The 14171-nt window shown below is 39.8% G+C and overlaps 1 protein-coding gene across 1 annotated transcript in view; it reads right to left on the bottom strand.

Moving 5' to 3' along the window:
* Positions 1 to 14171, bottom strand: part of LOC132257489 (muscarinic acetylcholine receptor gar-2) — a 34342-nt gene that overhangs the window by 7418 nt on the left and 12753 nt on the right. Inside the window, exon 2 of the mRNA XM_059754413.1 lies at positions 9359 to 9628. Coding sequence (XP_059610396.1) covers positions 9359 to 9471 — 113 coding nt within the window. The 5' untranslated portion in view covers positions 9472 to 9628. The remainder of the gene's footprint in view (positions 1 to 9358; positions 9629 to 14171) is intronic.

The raw sequence follows: 14171 nt of genomic DNA, 5'->3' as shown, positions 1-14171 counted from the left end.
TGACATTTCGCGAAGCTCTCCCTTTTCTACTCATCTCTGCACTATTCAATTTTCAATTTCCCAAGACGGTATTTGAAAAACATTCTGCGCGAGGTGAAAGGTATATCAGAGCGCTGAGTTCATTTCATATACATAGACACCTATAGAAATGCTTGATTTCCTCGTAAATATTATATCAGAGTGTTAAATGTTGCTTCTGCGAAGCGTGTTTCTGAAGAATATAAGTATGGAACGAGAGAGAGAGAGAGAGGCAAAAAAAATCATTTGCAGTGTTATTTAAAGTCAAACGAACGCCTTTTGCTCACACTGTGTACTCTATCTCTTTTAAAGCACCGCTCTGTGCGAATCTTTCACATCCCATCCCCCTCTGGAGTCTGTCGCATCCCTCTTCTGGCCTCTTTAGTTTGACTCCCATGGGAATGGAACAAAAAATGTGTGTGTGTGTGTATACCGAAAGCAATTCATAATATTCCCATTTTAACGATATGATAACCTAAACATTGACGTCACGACAGGAAATGTGAGTGTTTATTATTTTTCACCATGAACAGCGTGTAGCAGTTTTCCTCCCTCAACAGAGTCTTCATGGGTTGGCAATAAAAAGAGTATTGCAGGATGAGTAGGAATGCTCGTGACACGCCAAACATTATTGGGCGGCAATTGAATTTCTCCCATTCCCTTTTCAGCGAGGGACAAAGCATTAAATACGTTCTAAATTATAGCCGTAAAATATGAACGTAAAATGTCGCATTGTGTATCTTCAGAAAGGGGAGAAAATACACAGTTGTGGTCAATGAAATAAACCTATTTCTTTCTGGAGAATTTCCATTGAATTTCATCTATGCAGTAATGTATTATTGCCTATATATCCTGGAAAAAATTATTCCATTTGAGCTTTTACTTTGTCTACCACTTATCTGGCTATTCTTATACTTTCTACATAATATAAAGTAAATGTATCGTATCAGAAATTTCACAATAACTGAAAATCTATCCCTTCGTATGATAATTATAATAAACAAGGCCACTGTAAATAGACGAATAAGCTAAGCAAGAGAAGAGAAAACTTATCCTTCTGAGAGCATATCAAAATATTAAGGAGAAAAGAGGAGACATTTCTATGGAAATTCAATATAATCTTTGTCTATATTAAATATTTGACTTTTCCTCGGATATCATTCAATCTGCGATGCAACAGCAAGTTAATCATCCAGCAAATCCTAAATCTGTTTACTTGCCTTATTGGCGACCACGCTATAAATTCTGCCATGGTGGGTAAGCATTGAAATATCGCACTGCTTCGTTATCTTTGTCATTAAACGAATTAAATTCAGCAGCAGAGGTTGGGATTCGCCTGCAGATTGGACTGAGTTGCGTGCAACTGACGCACGATGATATTCTCACCGCTGCGTTTATGATTAAAGTTTAATGCTCAATTACGTAGAAAATTGACATTTTATCTAATTCTACGAGATAATTTACTCCATGGGAACAATTCACTGTGGTGTTTCTGTGCTCCCCATAAAAGGTGACCTCATTTGCAATTAAACTGGCTCGGCATGCGGGGAATGGGTGTGATTTACTTGAATCGCACACCCTCAAGTGGCTTTGGCCTTTGAGGAGGGAATTTTAATCATTATTTGACGGTCAGGAGGGGTGGCTTTTTTTCTTTCACACCCGCTCCCACCCTTAGGCAAATTCCCTCTGGAGAGAATGAGAAGTCAGTTTCATAAGGAGCAACTCAAATATTTGTCTTGTGTACAATTTTCCTTTCAGCTTCCCATCGGCGTCGAGGCAGTGAGAGTTCGAGTGATTGATGAATATTGGTCTGATTATAAATTTATTCATTGAGCAACGGACAGATTTGACAGGAAGACAGTATTAATTTCTATCCGCTCTATATGATGTGTAGTTTCGCGATCTCGTCCCAGTTATCATGGGGTCTCACTGATATTGAGGACTTTGAGTAAATTGTAATATATTGATTTGCCGTGAGATGAATTTCGATCACGTATATCAGGAGAAATCTGCTGAAATATGTTATTATCTCTTGCAAGGGTATTTCTTTTTCAGCAATATCCCTTGGGACGAGCACACCCTTGACTATGCGATAAACAACCCAGTGTAAGGAGCTCAGCATACATATTTGGAGGGTTGAAAGTGTTTCAAAGCTCTGCAGCTGATACTTGGCACATTTTGCTATGGGAATTTGCATAATGTGCGTCATCTCCACAGGAAGATAGTAAAGTGTGAGGTGATAGTGTTCTTGTTTCACTACTCTCGCTCACTTCCACCATCCCACAGACCCGATAACGTCGCCTCCCAACATCCCTATGGTGCTCATCGTCAGATAACCAAATCATTGCACTCATCTTATTTTAATAGTGAATATTATTACCGAGTTTATCTTTCACCCCGCATGGATGCAATGGGAAAATTATGCTGATGAAGGGATATGAGGTGATGGGTTTGAAAATGAGAAAATAAGGTGCCACTTTCATACTACAACATTTTCATCATTGACACGCCATCGATTCGTGTCGCCTGCGCTTCTTCGTGCCAATTTCAACGCACCGCGAATCACATATTGAAGCGGCTCTAAAATTACTTCGTATCGCCTTTTAAATTACATCGTAACTGCACGGCGCTTCTCATAATACGCATATACCCATATTTTATGTGCTTAACAAGTTTGATGTCAAGTAAAAGTTCTTACTCACATTCTTTTTTCTTGTCTGTATTATGTATATTGTAGTTATGGTTTTCGCTTGAGAAATTGTATAAGAAAATTGTTAAATAAGACGATGAAATGTGACGGAATTTCCTTCCAATGACAAACACACAAAACCTCCTTTCACCATTTCCACGTTAAACTCTTGTTCGATATATAGATTGTTCACTCCTCACCCCTTACCACCCCCCAGTGGGAGGCCATGCCACAAACTGTTGCACAGTGAAAATGAACAGGCGCCGTGGGTGAGAGTAACCTTCATCGGCGATTCCCCATGAGAGAATTTATTTAACAATTGCCAATTGAATGAATATCTTCGAGCAGTTGTTCCACCCTTAATTCCATTGAATACCCATTTGGGGTGGGCGTGAGCAGAGGCGAGCTTTCATGTGGAGAACTACTCAACCACTGCCCTAGATTTTTCACATAATTCCCATTCACACACGCCTCATATCCACAAATGGAGCACAGAACTTCTAATGCGCCGAACAAGCGCATAGCACCACCCGAGAACGTCTTGATTGTTCTTTCCACTTGGGAAAAATTGAGCACGATGCATGGATGAAAAATTGTGGCGAATAGAAATTTGGTCAAAAAGTGCAACAAGTATTATTATTATGAGAACAGTGCCAAATAGAGAAAGTTCATTTGCTGTTGACGATGTAGAAAAATTACACGTGAAAACCATTTGGAAGGACCTTCAGCGAAATTACATTTAATTTATACGTCACAGAGATCACTATCATGCAATCCATGACTGAGAATAATGAAATCGTCCGTTTCTCTGTGTGTCGCGAGAGAGTCTTGAAAATTGAGTGAAACCCACACTCACCGTAGTATAAAAGTATTCCTCTGACTTTTGTGCCTTATAGAAAAAGTTCACATTAAATGAATTGTTCGCCACGAGACGTGAAGAAATTCGTTTGGGGTGAATTCGATGGGGGAAAAAACTCTGAGCGATATTTCCTATTTTAAGACGACTATCACATAACAACATCATTATCAGACAATCCTTCGAGGTCACCCACACAGACCACGGAAAAGCGCGCACCTTTCGATTCTCGCCCCAGTACTATGTAGAAGGGCGAATTGGTCTGGGGTTTGAGAGACCGCAAACACACGTCTTCCGTCAGTTGTAGTTACCGTCTGCATATATTTTCTGGGCGGGAGAAGTGTATTGCTCTGACTACAAACTGCACAAATCAACCTCATTGAAAATGATACAGCGGCGAGGTCGCTCTTACCACAATATTGTGGCTCCGAGATGCTCCCCTTGCACAGGTGGAGCAAAATCTTGCCGCTATACTGTCCTCGGAATTCACCCATTCCCATTTTCTCATCTCCCCGAACACTTGTTCACACAAAGTGACTCAATGCAATTGAGAGAAATCAATAGAGAGGTGTGTGCTTTGCCCGTAAAGCACTCCCTAAAAGCTCTTCGTCGGTGATGGATTTCGAGTCAGGATGAAGAAAGAATAAAAGAGGAAGTACAAGTACGACAAATGACGATTTAATGGGATACTAGCACACAGAAAGGAGCTTTAAGGATTCGCCATCTTCGAAGGGAAATTCCACCAAAATTCTTCTACCTCACATACCAGTTCCTCCTCCTTCCACATCTCCGCAACTTCAAAAGCTCGCACAGGCAATGGATTTCGAGTAAAGAGAGAAGCACATAGAATTTAATGAGAAAATGCAAAACACCATAGTAGGAAAAGTATTTGCAGAATTTCTCATGTTTACAGAATAATTTTTATTCCATCCGTATTTGTGACGGGGGGGAAAACATTGATGAGACAATAATTGCCGAGAGACACGGAAAGGCGGAGGGAAATTCTTACGTGAAGATGTTGAGATTATTTTAGAAATAAGCCACCAGAAGAATCCATTCAAACGCCAAGGTTGCCTGAAAATGAAAAAAAGGAGTATGGCCGCAGAGGAAATGGATCAATCGAGCAATGTAATTAAATTTATCTACACCCAGTCAAGCCACAAATTGATACAATTGAATTTCGCCCTTAAGGAATCAGACGCCAATTGAATTTTAGAAGGGCTCGTGCTGTTTCCAGACAGAAGAACCTTTGTCTTTGATTACATTGATTACAGATTACACACATAATATAAAGGAAGGTGTTTTAGAGAAAATGAGATAATCACAGAGTTCAATCCCTACAGTTCTGCTCTTTTTGAGCAAATTCCAGAATTACTTGAATCGACGGAATTTGTGGACAAGATTTCGAAAGCTCACTATTATCAAATTACCTCTTGGTCCACTCACGTTGATAAATAATCTGTATGCAAAATGCCATTGAAAAATGGCTCAAATGCTTCTCTTAGTAAAAAGAGACAACACATTTTTTTGTGCATCAGTCGATCAATCTCTGAGGACACCCTCGCGCACGAAAATGAAAGTTTTCCCGAGGAAATCCATTTTCAGACATCTCCCACACGCCACCCTCTCAATCACTCGGCGCCGTTGAGCGACTGATCGCGAGAGTGTACCACAGGAAAGTTACCAATGTTGTACCATGTAATGCATGATTAATTGTCGGATTGCTGGTATCTGCGAGAGACGAATTGAATTGAGGTATGTGGAAGGCTCCGCGTGTGAGGAAGCCAAAGTAATTTTTGTTGCTTCCACGGGGCGCTAGAGGGGTGACGTGGGAGGAAAAGTTTAATCAACTTTTTATCCTACTCCGTCTGTCCCCCCCTTTTTTCGTACTGCCCGTGTGTTTTTGCCTCCCATCGACATTTAAGTACTAATCACATTAAGGTGATTCTGGGAGCATGAGGCGAAAGAGAAATCATCTTTGAGAGTTGCCCAGATAATCAATAAAGTTCGATATGGCGACGCGTGGGGTGGAAAAAGTGAAGTGAGCAGCGCTGAAGGGTGGGATGTGATGGAGAGTTTGTAAATGTAAACAGGTGGAAATCAATGGATTACACACCGAAGGGGTGGCTCAAACGCGTTCTGATTTAATCACATCGCCAGACATCCGTGTGACGGGATGAAATTATGGGTTGATGCCAAAAATATCTCGTGTAAAATCAATAAAATTTATCCAAAAGAGGTGAGGACTGAGAAAGAGAGAGATTTGAGGTCGATAGGGTGTGAGTGAGTTTCCTATTGGAAGGATTATTATCATTGTCCGGAGAGGAAGGCTCTTATCAGAAGACTTTCGATGACTTTTATTGCTTCACAGCACGTTATTCTTCCATTTATTACATACAATATTATACTAGCATTGAAATAGACAGTGAGGGGAAGGCGATGAATGCCGAAGGCGGAGGATGGCAACAAGAAGCAAGAATTCAGACAGATTTATTGGTAGGTTTTCGTTAATCATTTCTTGATTAACCATTTCTACCATCACACACACTTTGTTGTTGGCTTTCCACCTCCCAGCTCTCATCCCAACCATATTCGGCGATTGAAGACGTATCGAATCATACCATAAAAGTCTATGTAGAGAAACAACAAGGTCGGTGAGGGAAGTTTTCTTCTTCTTCATTTGCTTTTGCTCACTTCAGCAAGTTGACTTCGTGAAGAGGATGGAAGCAATAAATGTTTTTGGGAAGAAGTAATTGCTTTTCATCCTTCCTAACCATCACTGCAACTGTGACTCACTCTCTCTCTCCCTCTCTCTGGAGACGATTTCATGGGACAGGACAACTCACACGGGAGGGAATATGAGGATGTCTCACAAGACAGAGAAATGTAGTTAAGTTTTGAAGGCGAAGTTGTGCAACCGTGGAGAACTTTCACGACACTCTTTCCCACTCGCACATCCTCTCCGCCTCTGCCGTGTCTTGCCTCTTAAATCTAAATAACTACACATTACTAACTTTATATGATCATTCAGCATTACAAATACCTTGATACGCCGGAGGTAAGCAGACGATATGGATAAAGTACACCCTCAACAGTGGTGAAAACAATTATAGAATCATTTGCTCTAACAGTCAGTGTGGAAATAAACATTAAGTATAATTTGTTTCACCAGTGGAAAGCTGCAACTCCTCTCGGGTTGTTTACAACAAGTTTAATCGCATCGTTTCTGGTAAAGAGTGATCATGAAGCTTGTGTATCACGAATTGTGCCTCTCACTGTATACACTTGTGATGAGGCACACGAAATGGATGTGGAACTTTGTCCATTATCATCGTCTTTTACTAGCAAATGCAGGAGAAAAAAAAGTTACACTATACTCTTTCTGTTACAGCCAGTCAGCATCTTGAGAGGCCCATAAAAACAACTCAATGCTTCGGTGGCAATATACAGACATACCTTTGCATTATTGCCCCTCATCTCAACTCTGTGAGTCATGATGCAAAATTACATTAAACATACCCTTCAACCCTCAAGGTACGCACACAGGATAGTGTGTCGTTATGTGGTAGATACTCTAACAGGTGCCACAAGACTTCCTGCCTTACACTTGATTCCATCAACCGTACATAGACGACAGCTATGTTATATACATGTATTGCCAAGGAGACACAGAAATATGAAAGTGCAACAGAAAGTTTTCCACAACTATTTTTGCCTCTGCTCAAAGCTTGCCGGGAGGGCAAAAAGTTGCACTTGTGTGAAATTGTTTAATAAAGTTCCCATCATAACTTTCACTATAAATTTCCTTCATAGTGCACTGATATACACATACATTACTTTCGCGTAACCATATACGATTTTTTTTGCTTTCCAAATTGATGTTAAAATTCCGTACCACGCTAATTGCTCAATTGAATGTTTCACTCCAAACAACCCGCAACACAACAGAATCCCTTCAGTAGCACGCTTCTTGATTCACCCAATCTTGAGTATAAATGAGTTTATGGCAAGACTATGACTTTACTTCACACCATCGCTGTTATAAGGGGAAAATTTTGAAATAAAATAAAACTTATTAACTCTTGATTGCCTTCGCGAGGTGCGAAATAGCCTGAAGATGAAGAAGAAGGGCCAGATAATAAAATTTCTTATTCACTTAACTTATATCTCTCTTTTCCTCCTTGTCGGTAAAAAATTGCTAGAATACTTCACATTAAAAATGGCTACAGATAAAAAGATAAACTTTCCATTATAAATTTACTCAATTAAAAAGTTTATCATGGAGAAGAAAATTCACATTATGCGTGGCAGGAGAAGATATCGTGATGACGTGTAAACAAAGTGATGAGAATCTATTTCAAGTTCATCCACTTTATTCTTACCTTATAATAAGATTTTTTTTTTCTGTGGGCCTTTTTGAAAGAATTTGTAAAAACCATAAAATAAAATTCAATCTTCCACGACGACTAGGCCAACACACAAAGGATCAACTTTTATCATTTTTCCCCATTTAACCCGGAAATGTTTGAAGCAGTGACTAAAGTGTCTGCAGCGAAGAAAATCAATTTGGAGGGTTGATAGATCGATCTAATGCGGAGAAAAAGTGATTGGCAATTTATATATCAAGATGCTCGTTTGTATTTTGCCGCTAAAAAATAACAATAAACTTTTAAATTTATCGACACCGGCTGCTGATTTCCGGATGCAATATTTTTTCTATCTCCTGCACGCCTAGAAATTCCTTCTGGCCACCATCGGCACCCCTTCCTGATCGCCAATTTCACCCTTGGCGTAACAAATTTCATTTGTGTGGATAATCGGAAGGTCGACATTCTGTCTGAAGCGACATAGAGAGATTTCTCATCCGTTCCGTATACTTTTTACTCCTCACACTACTGCCTTAAAAAAGCTCATCCACTCAATTTAACAATGGAATGGTTGTATCAATGCCAGAAAAATGACATGGTATCGATTTTTATGGTGTACGACATCTCAACTCGCCTGCGGGAAGAGGGATTTTCTCGACATATACAGCTCGCAAGCCCACCCACACCTAAGCATGGAACATACACTTTTTCCCACATTATCCCGCCACCCAATTCCACTCACACCCGCCACGTTTATGTCACATTTCGCGTGAGGATTTGCAGACACACTCTCTCTTTCTCTCCTTCCGGTGACAGTGGAAATTAGACAAGATATTGAGAAATGATTTAGAGATTATGGGACATATTGACAAGGAATCATATAATATACTGCACAGATTCTCAGAAGTACGATCTAAACAAAAAAAATTACTGTTACAGAAGTGCCCAGGATATTACGAACCATCAATCAGACTTTGGCCGTGAAAGGTACGACAAAGCAGTGCTGTTTCAGACATCCATTTGGACTTAAAGATGACTTTGCTACCTAATTATCCCTTAAGTCATTTTATTACGAGAATTCAAAATTATACCATCGTTCTTGCAAATCGATCGACAATATTCCCGGAGTTCGTGCTAATCACTCTACAATAAATTTTATTAACACAAAGGTAATATTGTGCGCCTTGAATGCGAGACAAGCCATACGCATTATGTGCCTAATTTACCGCATTCTGCATCTGCAAGCCCATTTAGACGAGACACATGTTCAACCCTTCAATATGCTTAAAAGCTATGTGCAGTTTTCATGTGCGATTATCACATAGCTTGTAAATTGATTATGTATCCTGCTGGAGCGTACAGGTTACCGCAGCGTGATGTGATTGAGAGTTTGAACGCTGGTTTGATGGCAAAGAATTAACTACTCACCATTGTGAAATAAAGTCGGGATTTATGGAGTAAATGGGTGCTGTTCGATTGACGTAGTCTGTGGCATTGACACCGGCGGCAACAGCCTCCAGAACGAGGTTTCCCGTGTCCATCTCTATCGCTTTATGTCGCCAACGGATTTTAATCTCGCGCAGCGTCGCTGATACTTCCCTCCGGCCAACTCTCGATGTCTTCTCTCACCCCAACTAGTGCCACATCTTCAATCCCACATGTCATCTGCTGCACCATGAGGCAGTCATAGTGGTTTTCCTGAAAAAAAGCAAAGGGAGTAAAGTGAAATAGCTCAAATATCACAATGCAAAACATTTCAATTCATGGGAATGCTTGTGCATGAAAAACTAACGATTACCAATGACAGATTCTAAATGTAGTTTTACTGTAGCATTAATTAAATTCTCTATGGAATTGCACGGGAATTTGTGTACACCAACTTTCCGTTTGACCTTTTTTTTCCTTAATACAAATCTGTGTACTGTGGCATCGCAAAGTAATCTCCACCCTAGATGAGAGATAGGACTTTCCTTTCTGACTTATTACAAAAGTTTATTAATCTGTTGAGAAAATTTCCGATTCGCCTAATGGACACTTTCTGCTAAATATTGCGGCCAATATCGGAAATTAATTCCTACTGATAGGGATTAACTTGAAAAACCTGTTGATTAACATTTTATCCAACTCTGACGATGTGGTTTGGTCAACTTCAATTTTCACCCTTTTCCCAGCCTGCTCATAAATTTGCTCGCAGTTGCAATGAAGCCACAGTTGAATTATAAATTCTAATATTATTACCCACCATGTTGCAAGTTATTCAAATTGAAGTGAATTTCGCCAGGAAAATGTTGAACTTTCTCACTTTCGTCGTGCGCTTCTGCTTATCTCATCTGCTCCGACTGCAGAAAGAGTGAGAAAGGGTGACCGCAAAAAAATACACTCTCATGATGAAAATGTTGCCATTAATTTGCCTACTCCAGAGCCTGTCTGGAGGTCAGGAAAAAATTGTCACACTGAGACAGGGATAAAGAGATGTCCATATCAGCGAGGTAGTCTGGCGTTGACATTTACCATCACGTAATTTAGATACGATGACCAGCGTGCGGTTGGGTGGATTTCATGGATGACATTGCCACCCAGCGTGTGACCTCTCAATAGAGGTATCACCCTTTAAGCCATGGCCAATTTGTATTTATATGCCAGAGCCCCGGGACATTGGGCTGGAGAAAACGCTTGGCTGCATCAAATTTAATTTATTCCCAAGTTTGCAGGGACACCAGCAAGGGTCCCTCCACACAATCTAACGTAAATTAGTCGATCCTTATTCAATTTTCGCACTCTCCCCTCCTAGGATATCCTTCAAGTAACCTCACCCAATTTCCCGCACAGATGAAAGGTGACTTCTGAGAAAATCTCAATTATCTCCCGACACACAATATAGCAAATATTGTAATTCCACATTCAGCGTGTCTCCGCGGAAGGAAATGCAAATTTCCCCATGAATTTTTCAATCATGGCAACACAGTTCTAAAAATCCGATATTTGATTTGAAATTACATTTAATATTTTATGAAATCTATCACATTACACCCCACGTAGCGCTTTGCATATGAGGAATTTTATATCTCGCTGTCGCACAAATGTTATTTGCACATGAGAAGATATAACTTTTGGGCTTTCGTCGAGTGAGCAATTTTGTGCACAGAATTCAATCGCACAGTATTTTTGGTGGCAAGATTTTGGCATCAGTTGTATTTTTCTATCAGTCTCGCCTAGTCACAATCATAATTTTCTATTCAATTCACGTGGCGAATGAAAGAATTTTCCTCTCACTCCTCAACATTCCGACACGCCAAATGGAAGAAGAATCACAAATAAATTATGCAGTAGAGGACACAGTTTTCCTACTGCTGATAAGCTTTGGCAACGTGAAGGAAGAGTAACTCTACTTTCGGGCATAATTGACGACTTCCGATTAAATAAGATGAAATGAAAGTCATGCCTGTGCTTCAGGGATATAAATTCAGACTAAGTTCAATCATAGGTATATTTAAAGTGTGCTCTTCAGGTGAATTTCCATGGAAATTTGTGGAATTCTACAGAACTTTTGCTTATTCCTCAAAGACGGCAATACTCCAGAGTTTAAGAGTTTGAAAAAGAAGCCAATAGAGAGGATTGTCGTAAATTCTCTTGAGAAATCAGGGATTCGAGAAAACGCTCTCAGTATGGCAGGAAAGCTGAAATGAGTGAAAGGTATGTAAAACTAAAGTCATGTGCATGGTGAGAAGGGTTAAGATTGAACGGCACGCACACTCCTTGTGAACCGCAAAAAAAATTTAGATTGGCAGCGTGTCTAAATTTAATTTCTTCAGCGGAAGAAATTATGATAATTTCCACCGTCTAGAGGGTGAGAAGGCCCCCAAGTGGAGCAGTATCGAAGGGAAATTTCGACCAGACGCCAGGGTGAATCGAGGGCTTGAGGACAGATGTTTTGTGAAATGGTTCCTCTCAAGTATGAATATTTTATCACGTCATTTTCACTTCGCGAATACCCACTGTAATTACTATGAAAAGAGATTATGATTAAAATTGGTTTCGCCGTAAGCGTAAAAGAATGTGGCAGGCGCGCACCAGTGGAAACTCATTCAACTTGTGAGCTTTGTAATTAAAATTCGTCACCCTTGTAACAAAAAGCACAAGATTTCGGCCGCGAGATGCTTCTCATTTTCTCCTCCGCGACTTTCACCGCCCATAGATTCCCTCCCAACGCGAGACGCCACCCTCAAGTTCCCCGTCCACAGTTCATCGAGGGTGAGCAAAAATTAAAGATTAATGGGAAATCTTATCAAGTATCTGAGACTGGGAGTGTGTGTGTGATGAAATTAGACTTTTTGCCCCGCATCTCTCGCATGGAAGCTGGGTGAAAAACATTTTTAATATTTCACACGCATACTCACGAAGAAAACCACATAATGCTTAAGATTCTGGTGGGGATTATTAAATAATTGAGAGCGAAAGGAGATTTCATTAAAGTTTATTATTTCCGAGGTGCGAAAGTTGCAAGAGAAAAAACCTCCACCCAATTTGCCATCATGATTATGGAGAATATTCATGTGAGATACGCCATGTATTTTCCCAAACACGTATTAGCGATATTCTTGAGCTTTTCCACTTGACGGTCATGTCAGTGACTTTTTCTCCCTCTTCTCGCCATAAATACTTCCCCTTATTATTCCGAGCACGATGCTCGATGTGGCGAATTTTTGTAGAATCTTCTGCAATATTTCCCATGGTTCTCAAGTCAACACACTTAATCTTTGATGATTTGAGAAACAGTTTACAATTTAGTTTGCACCGCCGTTAAAAGGTTCACCACCAGCGGAACCAACTCATTGCACGGAGTTTGTAAATAATGTAATTTCATTTTAAGTACACGATGTGTTGTTGCAAATAAAATTCTGAAAAGGGAAATTAAATTCACCGCTTCCATCGAAATCAATTTAGAGACTTCAGAGAGCACGTCAGAGTAGACATTTAACGACGAGCGAAAATTGGTGACATCCTCTGGAAAATGTAACGAATAATTCAATATGCGGTCATAGTTTTTCATCCAATTTGCTGCTGCCTGCAGAAATACAATATGAGGTGCACAAAATGCCATGAATTCACATGGAAAACCGCACAAGTAAGAAAATGTCCCACCGCGTGGCATGAGGCTCGGCGTTGCCAGCAAATTCAATTTTCCATCTGCACAGGGCGAGAGATTCATACTCTTGAGCTTGCAGGCTGCAAAAACGAGGAAAGTGGAAGCGATAAAAGAAATTGCTGCCCAACAGAGTACTTAATAATTCCCTGCAGGAAGTTCCATGTCAAAGAGTTGTTAGAAGCCACTTACAACTCAATGGTTAAATTTACTCTCACTGACAACAGCAACAAGTTATCGAAGTTGCACTCGAGGTTTTTAGTACGCTTTGTCACATAAGATGGCAGAAGACCCTCTTCTAGATTCTCAACAAATAGATGTGTAAACTTTAGAATACACTCACTTCAAAAGCTTCTCCACAATTCAATACATTACGTGAGTACTTCTTACATTATTCTATGCTTTGTGCATTAATCAAACATAGGGAGAAAGTGCAGTCTTCGCCTAAATCTTCTTAACATGTCTGTTTATGTAAATATTACCAACTGAGAGTGTAATTCTTTTGGTTTGTCTCTTTGGAAGTATTTATGTGATGTGAAAATGAATTATATTACATACGCTTAAACACATCTCAAAAACTGTCTTCTCTAGATGTTGTAAGAACGTGAATAACTATTATACAATGTAATCCTTTTCAAAGAAAGATAAAAACTCCAAGTTACTTTATTGCATGCGTAATTAAATTTCACATAATTGACTCTTGAAATTCCCAATGAGCATCCTCTGTGAATTTCCAATCTGTAAACTTTTTAATAGTTCTTCTGTCATTGAGCTGTAGCGATAAGCGTAAAATGGGTGTCAAATGTAATATGGAAGAGCATGTAAATGACCCCAATTGATTTTTTATCTAACAACCCATTTAAAAGCGATAGGTACATGTGATTTTTTTTATCTCTCTCGCTAGCAAATAGAAAAATATTTGTATTGCTCACTCAGGTGGGGAAATTGCAGTTGAATGTCGAAATTTAGGGCACAATTGATGTGCTCTCTCGACACTTGTGCCAGATGACATTAAAGTTGAACTACTAATGCAAATTTATTCTCTCGATCGGCAACATGTGGGTTGTCGTGAAATGATGTTATTGGATATCCCAGAGT

This window comes from Phlebotomus argentipes, unplaced genomic scaffold, assembly GCF_947086385.1.
Source record: "Phlebotomus argentipes unplaced genomic scaffold, Phlebotomus argentipes genome assembly scaffold_4, whole genome shotgun sequence".
Lineage (NCBI taxonomy): Eukaryota > Metazoa > Arthropoda > Insecta > Diptera > Psychodidae > Phlebotomus > Phlebotomus argentipes.
This window is presented reverse-complemented; position numbering and strand designations above follow the sequence as displayed.